This window comes from Pelmatolapia mariae, linkage group LG3_W (genome assembly GCF_036321145.2).
Source record: "Pelmatolapia mariae isolate MD_Pm_ZW linkage group LG3_W, Pm_UMD_F_2, whole genome shotgun sequence".
Lineage (NCBI taxonomy): Eukaryota > Metazoa > Chordata > Actinopteri > Cichliformes > Cichlidae > Pelmatolapia > Pelmatolapia mariae.
This window is the reverse complement of record NC_086229.1, coordinates 73030260-73049035: the sequence shown is the minus strand read 5'-3', so window position 1 is coordinate 73049035 and position 18776 is coordinate 73030260. Positions and strand designations below refer to the sequence as shown.

Sequence of the window (18776 nt, the reverse complement as noted above, 5' to 3'; positions counted from 1 at the left end):
GACAGACAGATGAAGGATGGAGACGTGTCTTTCATTCTGAAGAACGTGATGATTCATGATGCTGGTACATACAAGTGTCATGTTTTCATGGAAGGAGCACAGACATGGAAGGTCAGCAGCATCTACCTGAGTGTATTTGATCGTCCAGGTGAGTGAGTAGAGTTGAGTGTGTGTGTGATCAGAGGTGAAGCTGCTTCCTGCTTGTTGATGTTTGTTTGTTGTGTGGATGCAGATTTTTGGGACAAACACATTTTTGTGCTTGTGTCTATGTTTTTCAGTATAAGCCAAATGTCAAAGGAATTGAACAAAATATTTCAAGTAGATAATTCGGATCATAATTCTGCTTTGACCTTTAACCTCTCTGCTCTGTGTTGTTTCATGTGCAGAACAGAAAATAATCCCAGCTGGACAGGACGTCATTCTGCCATGTCGAGCTCCAAACACCAATAAGATAATAGTTGTAGAGTGGAGCAGAGCTGACCTGGTATATAAATATGTGCTTTTGTATCGGGATGAGCACTTCAACCAGCATCCATCTTTTAAGAACCGGGTGGTTCTGCTGGACAGACAGATGACGAATGGAGACGTGTCTTTGATTCTGAAGGATGTGACGATTAATGATGCTGGAACATACGAGTGTCGTGTCGTTGAAAGAGGAATGAACCGCAGGAAGAGAGCTATTTTGAAGACTCAGCCCATCCACACTGTCAACCTGACAGTTGTTCCTCCAGGTGAGTGAGTAGAGTTGAGTGTGTGTGTGATCAGAGGTGAAGCTGCTTCCTGGTTGTTGATGTTTGTTTCTAAAGATGTTGTTGATGAGACTTTGTAGAAAGCAGCTGGTCTGAGTGATGTGATCAGAGTGCAGTAGATAATGTCTGACAGCAGTTTGAAGAGGAAATGGATTCTGTTCTGTTCTTCACTCATCACCTACCTGACAGCTGACACCTCACACCTGTTTCTCACCTGCAGGTCAGCCATGAGGACACACAGAGGATAAAGCTGTTGCACTGAAAGTTGGTCTGAGTGTTTCTGTTGTGCTTCTTGTTGCTGCTGTTTTTGTTTTATATCTACAGGAAACAGCCTCGGAGTGTCCTACTGACCAACAGACCAAACAACCTCTTCAGACTCTGTCATTAACATCAAGCAGATGTCTGTAGATGTCAAACATCCAAAGTTTGATTTTTTTTGTGTGTGTGATTTTGATTTTCAGTGTGTATCTGTGCTGTCTGTCAGTGACTCTGACCTACAGTTTATTCGTCTTCAGGCTGTTCCTGAAGTGTTACATGAATTTATGAACTATAATCTCAGCATCAGTTTTTCTTTTATTAATTTTTATCATTTGAGTAAACTTTGCATAATCTCCATAATTTTTAAGTTAATACAGTTTATCTTTCAGCTAAAACACTAATATATAAATATAAGTATAGTTTCATGTAGCTGCAGCTTGAATGTCTGTTTGGGTTCCTGTGATGTAAATTTCATCAGCAGTGAGAGCGAGGGTCTACAGCAGAGTCTATTCCTGGCTTTGTAGATACATACAGATATATGAAGCCGAATGATGTCAACTTCCTCATGTTTTGCTTCTCTTCAGCTTTTCTGTGTCAATAAAGGTTTTCATGTAAACCTCCTGTTCTTTGATTTCACTGTTTTTAATGTGCACAAGTCAACGTGTGTTTGCATCGTCCTCAGTCTCAGGCTGAAATCTCTGATGTAACAATGATTTCAGATCATTGTGATATTTACAGGATATCTGGGCCTAATTCCTGTGTGTAAAACACTTAAAAGTAAAGAGACAAATTCAAAGAGCACAGTGTAGAACAGCTGACTGCAGACTGATGTACACCACTGTAACGTGAACATCTGCAGCTGCTGCTTGGATTGAATGTAGTGAGCCTTCAGCTGTAGTACAACCATCAGCAGAGATCATTCAAACTGGAGCACAAGTTTAACACAACCGCTCCCCCCAAAGACACCTTCCTAAGATCCAACATGGCTGCCGCGTGTAAACAGGAAGTGTTGGCTCCACCTTTAAAGAATAAGAGGAAGTTGAGCGAGATCATCCATCTTTGTTTCCTGGTTCACACTGAAACATGAGGAGTCGGAGGGCTTTTCTTCTTCTCTGATGTGTTTCTGCCTCCTTGTCTGAAGGAGGAGATAAAGTGGAGGAAGCACAGGTGTGTCCTTAGCAGGAGAGTTTTACCTTCAGCTTTAATAGAAGGCAACAGCTGGAGGATGGACAAGTCTTCCTTTTTATTAGAAGTTTATTCAACAAAGATTTCTTCTTTACTTTAATGAAACTTTGATATCAGTAAATTGCAAAGAAACAGTAGTAGTTACAAGTATGTAAACACTCACTGGCTGTTTTAAATACTCCCTTTTCTTACTTCCCAGAATGCATCCTAAACTCCTCACCTCTCACTCCCTCTCACTGGAGGAGAGGAGTCAAGGAAATGAGGATATAAGGTACAGTCCAGCTACAGCTGTGTTTATGATCTCAGGTGTTACAGTGTTCATCACGTTTGATTTTTTGCTGACTTTAAATTAACAACATGGAACAAAGTGACAGACTTTGAAGGACAGTTTAACACGCTGTTCAAAGAGTCTTCCCTCCATGGTTGTGTATGTGTCCCACCTCTTTGATATATTAAAAACAAAAGAAGCTTCTGGAAAGGATCACCTGTGCAGCCTCCTCTCTCCTCTGTCCTCCACATGTGTTTCTAAGACATCCTACAACATGAGAGAAGCATCAATGATGATCTGTTTGTATCCACATTATTATTTAAAGTCCAACATCTCCCTCTAGTGGCCATATATGAACCATGTGTGAGGATGGTGTTAATGTAAAATGTGAATCATAGTGTTCCAGTCAGTCATCAGTGTGTCTCTGCACAGCTGTAATTAAAATGTGTTCAGAGGGCCTCAGTGTCTGAATGGTTCCAGTTCAGCTCCATAACAGCAGCGTCCCTGGTTTGATTCCTGTGTTTCACCTCATATCTGCCTCTCTCACTGAGGGGACGTAACTACATGGACATGGATTTGTTCATCAACCAAACTACAGATCACTGAGAGCAGAGGACGTCTGATTTTCCTGTAATTTATTCTTTTCATCTTTGTGAACTGATAAATGTCGAAGGCATATCACTGTTTTAAAAGTTATATATTTAAATAGTTAACCATCAGCAGATGGTTTAGTTTTTAAATTTAGTCCTACCACTGTGTTTGAACCAATAGAAAGCTGGTGCTCAGAGGAAGAGGGCGGGCTTTACTTGGTGTCAGTGACAGAAATGGAAAAAAAGCTCAAATGAGTGAGAAGGACGATGAAGGAAACATCTGTGCTGTGTCTGCTCTGTAAGTAGAATTTCTGTGTTTGTTTGAATTCTTGTACTTTGACTGTCTGCTCTCCTGATAACTGATGATGGAGGAGAAGACATGAAAAACAAATCAGGCTGAATTCAAGTTCAAAACACCACGAGGACCAACTGCAGGTCTGAACTGACTCTTTATCTTTGCTCAGGAGTCGAGGAAACACAGCAGGCAGTGAAAAGCTCAAATCATTCACTCATTATATCAACACAGCTGCACAGTGTAACAGTAATATTTATAATTAGTACATATTTTTTGTTTATATCTCCACAGTGCAGTCAGTGCACCTACAGTAACAATACTGCTTCTATCATTTAAGAAACATTTCTAAATTGTGCCCTATAGTATCTCATACTGAACTGGACATTGTTATTCATCCATTCATTTCATCACGATTGGGCTACTGTAATTCACTGTTTACATGTCTAAACAAAAACTCCCTGGAGCGTCTGCAGATTGTCCAAAATGCTGCAGCAAGGCTTCTGACCAAAACATCTAAGTACTCTCATGTGACACCGTTGCTAATACAGCTGCACTGGCTCCCCGTTGAATTCAGAGTCCATTTTAAGATACTGGTTCTGACCTTTAAAGCTCTTCAAGGACAAGCACCAGCCTACATCATTGAACTTTTACAGCCCTGTGTCCCTAGGAGGTCCCTGAGGTCATGTGATCAGGACCTACTTGTTATTCAGCAAGGCTGAGAACTAAGGGAGACAGAGCTTTCGCCACTGTGGCCGCCAGACTGTTGAACTCTCTTCCTCGGAACTTAAGATCTGCGGACTCAGTGGTCACTTTTAAAAAACAACTAAAAACAAGAATTGCATTTTGTTAACTTTTGTCTGTTTTTGTTTTATACTTTGTGAGGCCCTTTATGATCTTTTTATCTAGAAATGTGCTATATAAATAAAATTATCCTTACTTACTTACTTACTTACTTACTTACTTAAAGAACTCTTTAAATAAGCAGGAGCAGAGACTGTTTAAAATCTTTTTCTTCCAACAGAAAACTTGCAGTTGATCGGTAACATGTCACATTTCAACCACTAACAGCTGGACCCCACATTTTCCTCCAAAAAAGATGAAAAATGAATGAAAAGGATGAATGATGCTCTTTCTTCTTCTTTTTTCAATCATCAATGCTTTTTTAGTCTTTTGTAAAACTTTATTCATTTTTTTTCTGGCATCAAACAGAAAACGAGCAGATATATTAGAGAGATGAGTTTGTGTGTTTGTCAGCTGTTTGTGTGGAGTTGTTCTTTATGTTCACCTCAAATCAACCTGAGTGTCGTTTCTCTTTAGTTCTGATCTCACTGCTGAGCTGCACAACAAACCAAGGTCAGTAACCTTCTTCTGTCACAGTTTAAACCTGATAAATGTTCACTGATATGACCTGATTGGGTTCATGTTTCACAATGTAAAGTCTAACAGATCATCAGTTTTTCATTTTAACCCTCACAGCTCGTCTGACTGTGAGTCCCAGCAGCTCTCAGTTCTTTATAAGAGACTTTGTGTCTCTGAGCTGTGAGGAGGACGACAGCTCTGCTGGATGGACTCTGAGGAGAAACACAACTGAAGAACAGAGGACTCAGTGTGGAGATGGGTGGGGAAAACCAGCTGGTTCTTCCTGTAACATCAGCTACATCTTCACTTTGGACAGTGGAGTTTACTGGTGTGAGTCCAGAGAGGGTCCCATCAGTAACATGGTTAACCTGACAGTCACTGGTAAGCTGAGTGTGTGGAGTTAGTGTTGATGAAGCTGTGTGTAAATGGATGAAATGCTGTAGTTTGTCTCTGTGTTGAGGTGGATCAGTGATCCTGCAGAGTCCTGTCCTCCCTGTGATGGAGGGAGATGACGTCACTCTGCTCTGTGAAACAAAGACCACTCCCTCCAACCTCCCAGCTGCTTTCTATAAAGATGGCTCCCTCATCAGGAAGCAGCCTACAGGTCACATGACCATCCAGCATGTTTCCAGGTCTGATGAAGGCCTCTACAAGTGTGACATCAGCGGTCATGGAGAGTCTCCATCCAGCTGGATCACTGTCACAGGTGACACACTCACCTGTCTGTGTTTCTGCAGCTTTCAACATTCACAATGTGGCGACAACTTAATGACTGTGTTTGCTTTATTTTAGGGGAACACACCACCACACCTCCACCTGTTCTCTCTGTGTTGTCATGTGTTGGATCAGTCTGTGTTGTGGTTCTACTGGTGTTACTGGTCCTGATGGTAAGACGATGTGTTCACAGGAAACCAGAAGGTGAGACTAGGAGCTGTGGATTTTAAATCAACACTGTTTACTGTGATAAATTATGTCTGTGTTCTGTGGACATGTCAACATTTACAAACATTGGGATGATAAACATTTCAATATGATTTCATTGTGCATTTAGATTCTTAAATCATGTTATGTTTATTTCCGTTCATTTAAAAAGATAAAGAAAAAACCAGAGACATCATCACTGAAGATGACATAATGTACAGTGACATCAAAATATCACATCATCAACAGGAGCCAATCAAACGAATCAGAGGTAGATTTCTTTCTTTTCTTGTTGGTGATTAAGTGGGGCAGGGGAGGGGTTTACAAACATTTCTCTTTAATGTTACTACTGCTACTTACATTTACGTTTTTACAACAAAGACCAAATTAACTGATTGATTGATTGATAATACTTTATTCATCCAGAGGGAAATAGGGTTAAGGCTGCGAGCCTTAAAAGCGCCATCCAACCCTTCCAACCATACATAATTTACACAAACATCACCAGGGTAAGATAGGCCAGAGTTATAACAATGGAAAATGCACAACATGAGGAACGATGAGGAGAGAAAAGAACTCCCCCCAGACGGAGCTCGAACAGGGAGATCAGTGTGAGAACAGAAAAAAAAAACTCAGCACATAGTGTTACACCCCTGAAAACAGGGGGAAAGAATCACAGGTGATTTTGACTTGCTTCTCTCATGTAGTTGTTTATTGCAATCAAAATGAACATAAATGTTTCACATCCTGTACTGCTTAATGTCACATGGTGGAAGAAAAACACTAAATAATAAACCAAAATACTAAAGTGCTTACTATATATGCCAGAACATGTTTCCTCACAAAATGTTTGACAATAGTGGTGTTTTTAGCTCCTGCCGATATCTTAATGGCCATTACACAGTACAAAACTGAGGCTCAAAACTACCACGTCTATGTACAAAAACTGTAATATAATTCTTCTAAAGCTTACAAACCAATGAAGGGTTACCTCTTAAATATCTTAACAGTGTACAAATTGGAAATATATCAACTTTTACCTGAAAACAGGGAGAAAAGAATCACAAGTTGATTTTGACTTGCTTCTCTCATGCAGTTGTTTATTGCAATGAGGGGAGCGTGTGAACACCCCCTAGTGGAGAATAGAGACACTACCAGTCGATCCCAGAAAAGGCTTACTAGCCTATCAGTGATGTATAAACTGCAGTTTTCTTAAATAACATGAAAGCCATTAATAGAACATGAAAAATAATAACCTCTTAACCATTTCTTACCATATTTACATTATTTTTTTTTCTTATATCAACTGATATGAATTAGTATTAACTGAACCCTTTTATATTCAGTAATCCTTCCACCTGTCACAATAGCACATGAATCATCACATCGTCAACACAGAAGACATAAGCTTCGAAGGCGTGTTAAGCCAAGAAAAAGTGTCCTTTCACCCGGTTAGGCAAAAGTTAACAATCTTTGGTCGACACGGGTGGCCTTGAAGGATGTGGATAGACAGTCACAACAACAGTCTTGTTGTCTAAGGGAGAATTTTGTTATTCCCGTCAGCTTTTACCTTGACCATCCAGCTAGCACCGAGGGGGGGCATAAGATGAAGATGGTAGTTGTTTAGGTTAGTGCGAACAAACTGCATCCAGTTTTACAGTTGTATGTCCATCACTGGTCACCAGATCTCTCAATTCCCATTTTAGTGCCATGGGCTTTTCCAAGATCTTGTCCATATGCATTCAATACACAGTCTGAGTACTTACAGCCCTGCCCATCATCAATCATTTTTGAGGTGACTTTTGTTGTGATTTGGCGCTATATAAATAAAATTGAATTGAATTGAATTGAATCATCTCAGCCACCCTTGTTATCACAGTCTGGCAGAGGCAGATTGTATGGAGTCCCAAAAAGGTCCCAAAATGCAGACACGAAGGAACTTGGAACAAAACTTGATATCACTAAAAGGCGAGCTGTTTAATAAGGCTGATGAAAGAGGTACAAGAATAAAAGGCAAATGCACACAGGAAAGAAACTAACTAGAACTAAACTGGGAAAACTAAATGTCAAACACAAAAGACAAAGAAAACAACCTTGAACGTGATCGTTTGATGGCTACATGGAAAACCCATGTAGCCATCAAACGTAGCCAACCAAAGACAATACCATTTTTTTAAGTTAATAATTTTGCATTCTGACAGGTTAAGCATTCATCTCTGTTGTCACTTCCTCCTATATCAGGTCTGTTAGTGTGTCACAACAGCAGCCATGTTTTCACTGAATCCAGATTCCACTTGTTTAACATTAACTATCAGTTTCTATATGATCAGCTGTCATTTCTGCACTGATGTCATCTCTGTATGTTTTATTGTGCAGACAGTGATCCAGCTGCTGTTTACTCAGCAGTGAGAACTGAAGACGTCACTTATGGACAAATTATCATCGAAAACGAGAAGAAGAAATCAAAGATTAAAGGTACAGCTGCTCTCCCGTCATGGTTCAGTTCAGCCAGGACATGTAACATGTTGCTTTAAGCGACATACTAACACTAGAATGCAAATGTGATGGCAAGAGGAGGGGATAGTAACCAGTGATGACACACACTCAGTGTTGATTGAGAATTTTAAAGTCTCCAAAGGTTGATTCTGGGAGGTAGTTCCTTGATCATAATTATGCAAATTTTCATGACGATTCATCATCGCTAAGTCCAGATGAAATGACTCCAACTTTTAGAGATTTACTTACCTGGATGATTGAGAGTGCATCAAGACGAAGAATTTGAAAGCTTTACAGGGAAAAACCAACAATGGCATGCCTGGGAATTTCACTCAGCAAGTATCTAGTTCAAAATCACATTACTAAGAAGGCACTCACATAATTTATACCTCAGATAGAGACATGATACAGGTCAGAAAGAAAGTTTGTTTAACTATTAAAGTTTAGTTTATTAACAGTGATAAAAAGTAACAAATGAGTTGTTAATTCAATTGAATGTTGTAAGACTGCACAGATTCTGTCTCTATGCTTTGAGGAGGTTGACATTGTATATTTGTGTGGCTGCACTGCTGTCCATACATATTGAATTTCAACTTCACTCTGTTTTGGACCTTTTTTGAGTCTCTTTAAATAGGTTAGACTATTTCAGTGTTTTCCTGCCAAATAGCAGTTCAAATGGACAAAATCCCATAGGGTCCTGCGACAAGTAGCTGGAACCAGCAGAGTGTCTAACCAGCCATCCCAGTTGCAATCATCCTTATAAATGAACTCATAAATGATGTTGCGTAATCAGCTAAAATTAAAAGAAATTTATGTCATCGTGCATGAAAATGTCAGGTTTATGTGATGATAAAAAATTAGATAACAATACATCATTTAAAAACCTTTCCCATCTTTAATGTAACCTCCAGCCTGTAAAATTTAAGTGAGAAACAAACAAATCTGTTAGGGCAAAAAATGATATCATATTATGAATATAATGTAATGAAAACATACAGTAAGCTGGTTGCAAATAATACTTTGTTGAAGCTTCTTTTGATTTAATCACAGAAGCCTTTTGTGATAAAGAGAAACTTCCAAGCCTGGCTAAAATTAGAAAAAGAATACATCAAGTCTCCCAATATCATGTTGGAAATATGTTGTTATCTGATGAAAGCGAGGCTGAACTTTATCCACGAAATAAGAACTTACATTTAATGCAAAAACAACAGTTTGACGTGATAACCACAGTGAGGCATGGGGGTGGCAGTAGATGCTTTCAGGTTCCTTTTCTTCAGCTGGATTGGAGCTTTAGTCAAGTTGGAGGCAACAATGAATAGTTCCAAATACACGCTGCTTTTGACCCAAAACTATTAGCCACCTTAAAGCTTAAGATAAGAAAAAAGTTTCACATTTTAAACAACAATGATGCCAACATTACATCCAAACCAACAAAAGAATGGTTTTGGAATTGCTGAAATCCAAATCTTTGCTGTGACCTTAAGAGGGCTGTGAACAAGAGAACATGTGAGCATGTCCTCACAGTCTACCTAATTTGGGCAGATATTGGAGAGTGAAAATCTGCTGATAGACCCAAGACGACTAGACGTTGTAATGAACTTAAAATGTACTCTTACAAAGTAACTATGCAACCATCTTACCGTACTTTTTTCTCCCCTCATCATCGGTTTGTTTGCTATTCAATTGAATTGCAGAGGTTAAAAATTAAATGTTGTCATTTTTTTATTGTTGTCTTTTTTTTTAACTTCACACAAACTTGGTATTTTAGCAAAGCTACAGTATGTACTTTGTACATGCAGAACTTGGACTGTTCTGCATTTAAAACCACAGCAGCTACATCCTGTTGTTGACTAGTAGCAGGTGAGAATTCTTAACATTGTTCTGGTTTGGCTAATAATAGTGTCCATGTTGTTAGAGCATGTTTGTTTTGTGCTCTGTGGTGAAGAGTGTCAGTCTGCTTTAACTGAAGGTGGCAGCTTTGTGGCCGTCCACATCTGTTTTACTCAGAAACTCCCCCCCAGTTCTTTGCATGCGGGCGCTGTTTCACAGCTGAGGTGTTCAGACCAGAAAAGAAAAAGGAAAAGTTTATAAAAGGCTTAATTCCTTCACAATGCTGCATTAAAAAAAACACATTGACATGCTTGTCATGGTCCTGGGTCAGTGATGTAGTGTTTTCTGTATTGTCATTATTAACCTGTGATTTCATTGTGGTTTATGATTACTAGAGTTGTGGCTTGTGTTTTGTGTTTCTAGTGCTCTAGTTTTTTTGCACTGTTAATTCTAGCTCTGAGTTGTTCTTTTACCCTCGTGTTCAGTTTAGGTTTAGTTCAGTCTTCATGTTTATTATCCTGTTCGCCCAGTCAGTTGTGTCTCTCATCATTCCTGCCTCTGTGTTCCATGTTCCCCCAGCTCTGTATCAAGTCTGTACCTGTCATGTGTTTCCTGTTGTATTTTGATAGTCCTTGTCCCATGTCAATGCTTCTAATTTTGCTTCCCCTTCGTCTTTTCATGTTTGATTACTCCCAGCTGTGCTGTTGTCCTGTGTCTCATTCGCCGTTATCCCTTTGTGTATTAAGCCTTGTGTGTCTCTCTGTCAGTGCTGCATTGTTCCTTGGTTGTGTTTCTCTGTGCGGTGTCTTTGTGTTGTTCATTTATTATTTCCTAGTTTACTTTAGTATTGTTTTGAATCCGGCAATAAAGCTGTGGATTTTGAGTTCATGTCTTATTTCAGTGAGTTTGCATTTAAGCCCTGTTCCTGCCTGCCTGCACAGCTAATTCATGACAATGATTTTCTATTGCTGTGGAGTAATTCCATCTCGAATCAAAATGGGCCTTCTGCTTGAAGGTCACTGAGTTGTTTCAAATTATATTTTCCAAAGTTTGAACACGTAATGACTGTTGAATCTGTACTTTGGGACTGACAAATAAAAGAGTGTCTGGCAGTCAAGTGAAGAAACTCAAGCTGTCCTATAAAGTCCAATATCTATGCACACTGCAATGTTAAAACTTCCTATTGTAAATTATATTGTTTAAAGTTTTCTAAATGTTTGCTTTGAGATGAAAGGGCTGCATTAAACATAACAGCCCTGTTATGGTTTTACCTGCAGTGTATTTTAATGTGTTTGAATGTGTTTTATTGTGCAGACAGTGATCCAGCTGCTGTCTACTCAGCAGTGAGAACTGAAGACATCACTTATGGACAAATAACCGTAAGACCAAAGAGGACCAGAGGTAAAGTTGTGCTTCAATGCGGGACAGAGACAAGCTAGTTGCTCACTTTGTTTCCAGCTCTCATGCTAAACTAGCATGATGTTTGTCTTTTGCATAGCTTAGCATAATGAACTGAACACACACAAGGAAAAACTCACAGAAACACTAAGGAGGCAAGAGCAAGAATGGGCATCTTTTAAAAGACAACAACATCATTAGAAAGATAATAGTATAACAAAAAGAGAACGCATTACAAGTATATTAAAACTGAGGCAGACTACTCTCAGTTCGGTTTCACAGACACAGAACCTCCAAGCGCATGCCAAACTCTTATTTGTCAGGGGCAGCCAATCACAAAACAGTTGGCTTATGTACAGAGGAAGCACTGAAAGACTGCACCAATGTTCAGTGTAAGGTAAAAGGGGATTATTGTGAACTGTAAACAATCCAACTCTATTTTAGCAAAGTTTCAGACTACAAATATAGGATGGACAATTAGAAGAATAAGTCCTCTTTAACATATAAGATAAGATAACCTTTATTAGTCCCACACGTGGGAAATTTGTTTTGTCACCGCAGAAAGTGGACAGTTCAAAAGTTATATAGCAAAAATTAGAGAACACTGGAATACAATAAGAATAAGAAACTGTACAAAACTGTACAGAATAGAATTAAATAGAATAAAATACTATATACAAATGGATAAAAATAGATTACAAATGCTATATACAACTTAGTAAAAATACAACTTTGTCAGAAAAAGAGTAGTGATATACTATATATCTTAATATACTATTTATAACAATTAGTCAAATTTAACTTATAACAACTGATTGATTACTTAATCATCATTCACCGTATGTAAACACAGTTAAATGTAAAACAGTGCTCTCTGGCTGGTAAATTTCCCTTATATTCTTTATACTCTTGGAGATGTTCTATCCAGACTATCTTTCTGTGCGCTCAGACTTGAGACTTTGTGTCACACTGTTAGCGTAACAACACTACAGTAAAGTACAGCATTGAACCCACCGTCCCTGCACTGCCACATTAAAACCTTCTCTGGCACTGTCAGTAATCTTAGCCAGACAGCACAAACAGTCACATTAACGTGTTTGAGCTTTCTAGTGTAAAAGAAACTATGTGAGTCAGAAATCCAAATGCACAGATGTTTTACACATAACATTATAAAGATTAATTCTTGTTGTTTTTGTAAAGCTATAAATTTAATTTGAAAGGAGTTACAGATACTTTACCTGTTTTGTCTCAACACTATACTATAAAACATTCTCACAGTAAGCAGTAAGACATCAGTCCCATCCAAGAGCAGCATAAAAATCAAACAAAATTTAAGAAAATCTAAATAAAGTGGATCCTTCCTTTAGGCCCCGTCCCTGTAGTTCTCCACGTACACTGTGTACTTAGTGGTAGTGTGTGGGTTTTGACACAGTAGTGGTGCCAGATAATTATGAACTGGAACACTAAACAACAACGGTTGCATCTCTGAACATTTGGAAACACGCATTGCAAACTGTTTTCTAGAAGGACAGAAAAGGTTTTTGTACTGTGGTGTGACCTTAAGAGGGTGAGATGTCCTCACAATCTGGCAAATTCAGAACATTTCTGCAAGGTGCGCAAATAATGCAGAGTGAAGATGTGCTGATAGACCGATAGACGACTGGATGTTGTGATGAAGTGAAAACGTACTCTAACAAAGTAATCATGCAGAACTTGGACTGTTCTGCATTTAAAACCACAGCAGCTACATCCTGTTGTTGACTAGTAGCAGGTGAGACTTCTTAACATTGTCCTGGTTTGGCTAATAATAGCGTCCATGTTGTTAGAGCATGTTTGTTTTGTGCTCTGTGGTGAAGAGTGTCAGTCTGCTTTAACTGAAGATGGCAGCTTTGTGGCCGTCCTCATCTCTTTTACTCAGAAACCTCAGTAATGGCCTCCAACATGACCTCCTAACAGTCATCTCAGTTTTTGTACATTAACCTACTTTATTTAGAGACGACGTGTAAAAGTGCATATTAATTTAATTATTTTACTTAATTATTATACTTCTACTTCTACTTAATTATTTGTCTCATTGAAACCTAAAACAAAGGGTGTAGGTTGGATTGTCTAGCTGTTTCCTGTTGTTTTAACTGTGTGTGTTTGTGTTCAGACTTTAGACCAGAGCCAGACGTCGTCTACTCTTCACTGAAGTAGTCCACCAGTCCAACCACTGACATCCAGCTACTGGTCTCCAACTGGTCACACAAAACAAACTCGTGTTTAAGATTTTATCACTGAATTAGTCTCGCTGGTCACAAAAATGACTCCTTTGTTTTCTGATGTGTATTATAGATGCCAGTAGGCAGGGACATCTATTTAATTAGACCTTCCAGTTTCTATGTCCTCAGTAAATTTACTGTCTTTGTTTATTTGCCGAATCCTGATTTTATTCAACATCAGCTGTTTAGGTTCTCTGTGAGATAAATAAAAATTATTCTCATCTGTTTTCCTCGTGTGGTTCTGTGGGTTTCACAAAGGTGTCAAATGGAACATTTGACTTGTTCTGGTTTGGTTTTTGTCTCTCACAAAGAATAAAGACTAAACCACAACCTCAACTTAAAACCAGTCAGAGCATCATTCAGTCTTTGAAGTGCACAGAGGGGCTTCAGAGGAGTATGTTTGTGAGTGAAGAGTTTTAACTGTATTTTTTCCCATTAAAAATCTCACTGAAGTTTGAAAAGCCCTCGAATCACATAAAACATCTGCTGCCATCTATTGCAAAAACTGGGGATTACAGTAGAATAGCTGCTTTATGACAAGAATACAAGAATAACATACATACTTGTAATCTTGACTTTCCATCCATCCATTTGTTCCGCTTATCCCTTTTAGGGTCGCGGGAGCCTATCCCAGCTGTCATGGGGGGAGAGGCAGGGTGCAACCTGGACAGGTCGCCAGGGCTAACACAGAGAGACAGACAACCATTCGCGCTCACATTCACTCCTGAGTTCACACCTATGGGCAATTTAGACTGATGAATTAACCTACTTTAATAACATAAATACTCATCTTTCAGGAACAATTCGAATTTTCCTGCCAGGTCCCAATGGATGAGGTGGATGTTAATGTGAAGCACACATGGTAAAATCTAGGCAGAGCAGATTCTTTCAGTGTTCAGTCAGCAGTACATTGTGAATGCCACAAAGCTCATTTTCTTATTTTTTCTGAAACCATTTATATTTGTCCTTTAAAGCAAAAAAAGTAATCGGGCTTGTCAGTCTAAAATATGAAAAATTGGTACACACTTGCTAAGTGTTCCATGGTTAAAAAAAACAGATTAACTTTCTTCACGCTTGACTTAACAGATTTACTCACTCATGTTTTCCCCCCGGGTAGATTTTCATTTGCTTATCATAGTAATGGTAATGCAGTTCAACCAGAAATGGTCTCAGCATAAGGGAGGATGCTCTTAAGGAATGCAAACAGGAAATAAATAGTAGAGGTATGTAAAATTATACAACAAAAGGACTACAGTTTACATCTTCTCCTCAAGCTAACATCACTGCAGCCCTGGGCTAACTGCCATTAGCAGGCAACAGAGTGTCCATCCTAATGCAATGTTTGTAATAGCTGGTTCACCCAAGCAACTCTAAAGACTGTGCCCCCCAAATCATCATGCCTGCTCCCTACATGAGGAGAAAACATTCTTGACCGCGTGTATAGCTACATCAATGACAGTTTTTTAAGGCATTACTTCACTACTACCAGGGCCAGTCTCACCACATGTGTCTATTTTTCAGTGTAGCATAATTAAAATGGTGAAACCTGGCTTGTGGTAAGGGAGCAGTGACATGTGAAGACATCTGTTAGGGAGCTCTGCTTGGAGGGAACATTTATGCGATAACACATCTTCTTCTTCTCACTGTCCTTGGAACATTAGTGTCTCTAAAGTGTTAAATTAACCATGTGTTTGACAAGGGTCGAAAATTTGAGAAGTTCTGCATGCCTAGATCCCAAAAGGTGAAGTCAGGCCTGGACGCCACAGACTCATCTAATACGAGTGTCGGGCTCCGGTCATGGGTTATGGCTGCCTTAGACAACTGGACAGTTGATTCAGCAGTGATGAAAAAGGCAGGAGGCATCCTTGTCAGATGCCCGAACAACCTCATCTGGCTTCTTTCGACGTGGAGGAGCAGCTGCTCTCCTCTGAGCCCTTCCGGATGGCTGAACTTCCAATCACATCCCGCCCACTTGACTCTGATTGATTATAGGTATAAATCATGGTAACTTTGTGTGCCAAAGTATACAAATTAAATAATATTATAGCCAACAATATATAGCTTTTAATCTCATATGGTCTCAGATGTTGTAATTTGTCTGTGAGTTTGAGGTTGCTCTGATATCCACCCTTCTCTCCTCAGGCATTAAGACGGCCTTTGTTAAGCAGCACTCGGACACGGCGTTCATCGCAGCGCACTGCCAGATGATACCCATTGAGTGGGTGTGTCGCAGAGTGGTGACTGGATCTTTCCTCAAGAGGAATCCAGGAGTCAAAGAGGGCTACCGCTTTTCTCCTCTAAAGATGGAGATGTTCTTTAAAGTGAGTCTTGCAGGCGTGCAGTGATTCTCTCCGTGTGTTTTCAGTCTGAGTGTTGCAGCAAACTCATCACTGATTGTGTTTTTAGGATGATGCCAACAATGATCCTCAGTGGTCAGAGGAGCAGCTGCTGGAGGCCAAACTGTGTGTGGCTGGGCTCACTATTGGTCAGTGTGAGCTGGACATAATGAGTCGCAGCACTGTGGCCATTTTTGAGATAGTGGAGAAGGTCTGGGCCACTCAGAACTGCACCCTGGTGGACATGAAGGTAGCTGTGCAGCAGCGCCCCCTGCTGGTTAATGTCACATCTTGGTGCGATCACTTTTCTCCTGTAGCTGCAGCAGAACTACAACTAAGGACTTTTTCTTTGCTTATAGATTGAATTTGGCGTCAGTGTGAAAAGTGGAGAGATTGTGCTCGCTGACGTGATTGACAACGATTCATGGAGGCTTTGGCCAGCTGGAGATGGGAGCCAGCAAAAAGACAAACAGGTGATGGACTGACTTTGATTTATTTTCATGCTGATATGAAAAAAAGACACAAGCCTCAAACTTTTCTTTTCCCCTTTGTAGGTGTACAGAGAGCTGAAGGAAGTGACCCCAGAGGCAATGCAGATGGTGAAGAGGAATTTTGAGTGGGTCTCTGAAAGGGTCGAGGTACAGCACACAGATGCCTCTAATCTATTCATATATGTTTTATTAGATTCGTTTATGAATGTATAAACAGTGTAGTGGGGAACATCCAAGGACATGGCAGTACTAGGAGCCAAGTGAATGGCAACTGTAAAAAACAACATTGTGGATGTAAATTAGAAAATCAGCATTGTCCATGAAGTCTGATCAGATATATACCATTAAACTGAAATCACATAGATTGCAGATTCTGAATTAAATTTTGGACTGCCAGTGAGCCCGTTAGGGTAAGCTAATAGGGGAGAATTATTGTCTCTATTTCTACAGCCTGTCAGTAGCCTCACTGCACCATTTGGACCAACTGAAGGCTTTTAGAACAACCTGATAAAACCGAATTAAAAATAATCCAGCCTAGAAGTAACAAGTTAAAATATTCATTTGTTTTTCAGAATGGAAATGGTTCGCAGCTGTCTTATTTCTTTATGTTGTTATGAAGACTGTCCGCTGAGAATCCAAAAAATGATGATCCGGCTGCAACATTACACGCTTAACGTGATGTACACAGCTGACACATTATCCAGAGCTGTTGATCCGAATGAGCCAGCAAACACCAAGATTCTTCGGCACCACAATGAATGTTAGCGTGTGCTCCTTGTGTTTGTGTGTCACTTTAACCATGCATTTTCCTTTCACAGGTATTTCTGCACCAGAGTATCCACTCACTTTCACCTTCGTTGCATGCATTTTAGGTCTAGGTCTGATTTTCTTGAACTCTGCTTCTGATATGACATTCACTTGAGCTCCAGTATCCTTAAGTAACTTAAATAATAAAAAAATCTAAACAGTCATATCTGTTGTTTGTTACTCAGAGCTACATACCACACTCTTTTCCCCCACACATAGTTTAATTCAACAACTATTTCTGTACTGTACCGTAGACTAAAGGCATATCTGTTTAGTGGACATCTCCACATCAACATTGCAATGCCACTAGAGTTGTCATTACACTAACTTTAGACAATTACAGTGGTAGCACATCAAATTGTCTCTGTGAACTCACTAGTTTAATATACAGGAGCCATGGTGTACTGTTGTTACAAGAGGGAGCCTTAAATTTAGAAAAAGACAAAGCACATGCATGGACCAAAAATACAGTAAAATTTTAAATCTTCTAATTTCTGAAATGATTGTTTGACAAATAAAACTTCACCATACCCCTCCCCACATCACTGGCGACCTGGTGGAAGTTAAAAGGTTAAACTTTTGTTAGCAGCTGCTCTGCTGTAGCGAGGCTGACCAAAACGTGCAATTTTGGAGTAATAAGGGACTCACTGATTCGTGACAGGATTGTATGTGGACTTAACAACCCGAGTTTGAGGGAGAGACTGCTGGGTGAGGAAAACATGACACTGGATGCATGTGCCAGGCAAAGATGTTATTAAGATAAGATAAGATAAGATAAGATAAGATAAGATAAGATAAGATGGCCTTTATTAGTCCCACAGGTGGGAAATTTGTTTTGTTACAGCAAAAGTATTAGCAGACAAGTTGAGTAGGGCATATCTTCCAGAGTGCTCACCACAGGGCTCCATAGAGGAGGAAATAGAGAGCATTAACATGGTCACTCATGCACCCATCTCACCTGACAGACTAAACAGCATAAGGACTGCTACACGAGAGGACAAAGCACTACAGATCCTCATTGATACAATGCACAGAGGTTGACCGACTGACAAAAGAGACACTGACAGTGACATCAGACCATTAATCCATCCATCCATCTTCTTCCGCTTTATCCGGGGCCAGGTTGTGGGGGCAGCAGCCCAGACCTCCCTCACCTAATTATAAATATTTATAATTATTTACCTCCAGCTTATCCGGGGGAACACCAAGGCGTTCCCAGGCCAGCCGAGAGATCTAATCTCTCGGCTGGCCTGGGTCTGCCCTGGGGCCTCCTCCCGGCGGGACATGCCCGGAACGCCTCACCCACGAGGTGCCCAGGAGACATCCTTGACATCAGACCATACTTCTCATTTCAGGATGAACTGAGTAGTCAGGATGGACTTGCGTTTAGAGGTGAGCGTGTTGTTTTCCCGACTACCATGAGACAGCAGATCATAGCCAGACTACACTCGACACACTTAGGTGTAGAAGGTTGTCTAAGGAGAGCCAGAGAGTGTGTGTATTGGCCAGGCATGAACACACAAATTAAGACT

The 18776-nt window shown here is 39.9% G+C and overlaps 1 protein-coding gene and 1 long non-coding RNA gene across 2 annotated transcripts; both read left to right on the top strand.

The window, feature by feature from the left end:
* Positions 1-3215: 3215 nt before the first annotated feature.
* LOC134623913 (low affinity immunoglobulin gamma Fc region receptor II-like) lies at positions 3216-14366 on the top strand. Its single transcript, XM_065470233.1, has 7 exons — positions 3216-3348; positions 4663-4698; positions 4822-5085; positions 5165-5410; positions 5497-5622; positions 8002-8100; positions 14224-14366. Exons 1-7 carry the CDS (start codon positions 3318-3320, stop codon positions 14364-14366), a joined length of 945 nt encoding a protein of 314 aa, XP_065326305.1. The 5' UTR covers positions 3216-3317.
* Positions 14367-16159: 1793 nt separating this feature from the next.
* Positions 16160-16591, top strand: LOC134618398 (uncharacterized). Its single transcript, XR_010091905.1, has 3 exons — positions 16160-16196; positions 16306-16419; positions 16501-16591. It is a non-coding gene; the product is annotated as an uncharacterized LOC134618398 (long non-coding RNA).
* The last annotated feature ends 2185 nt before the right edge of the window (positions 16592-18776 follow it).

Coding starts and splice junctions, on each gene's coding strand:
- LOC134623913 (XM_065470233.1), top strand. CDS start 3,318: ATGAAGGAAACATCTGTGCTGTGTCTGCTCT. Junction 4,699..4,821: donor GAGCTGCACAACAAACCAAG/GTCAGTAACCTT, acceptor TAACCCTCACAG/CTCGTCTGACTGTGAGTCCC. Junction 8,101..14,223: donor GAAGAAATCAAAGATTAAAG/GTACAGCTGCTC, acceptor TATCCCTTTTAG/GGTCGCGGGAGCCTATCCCA.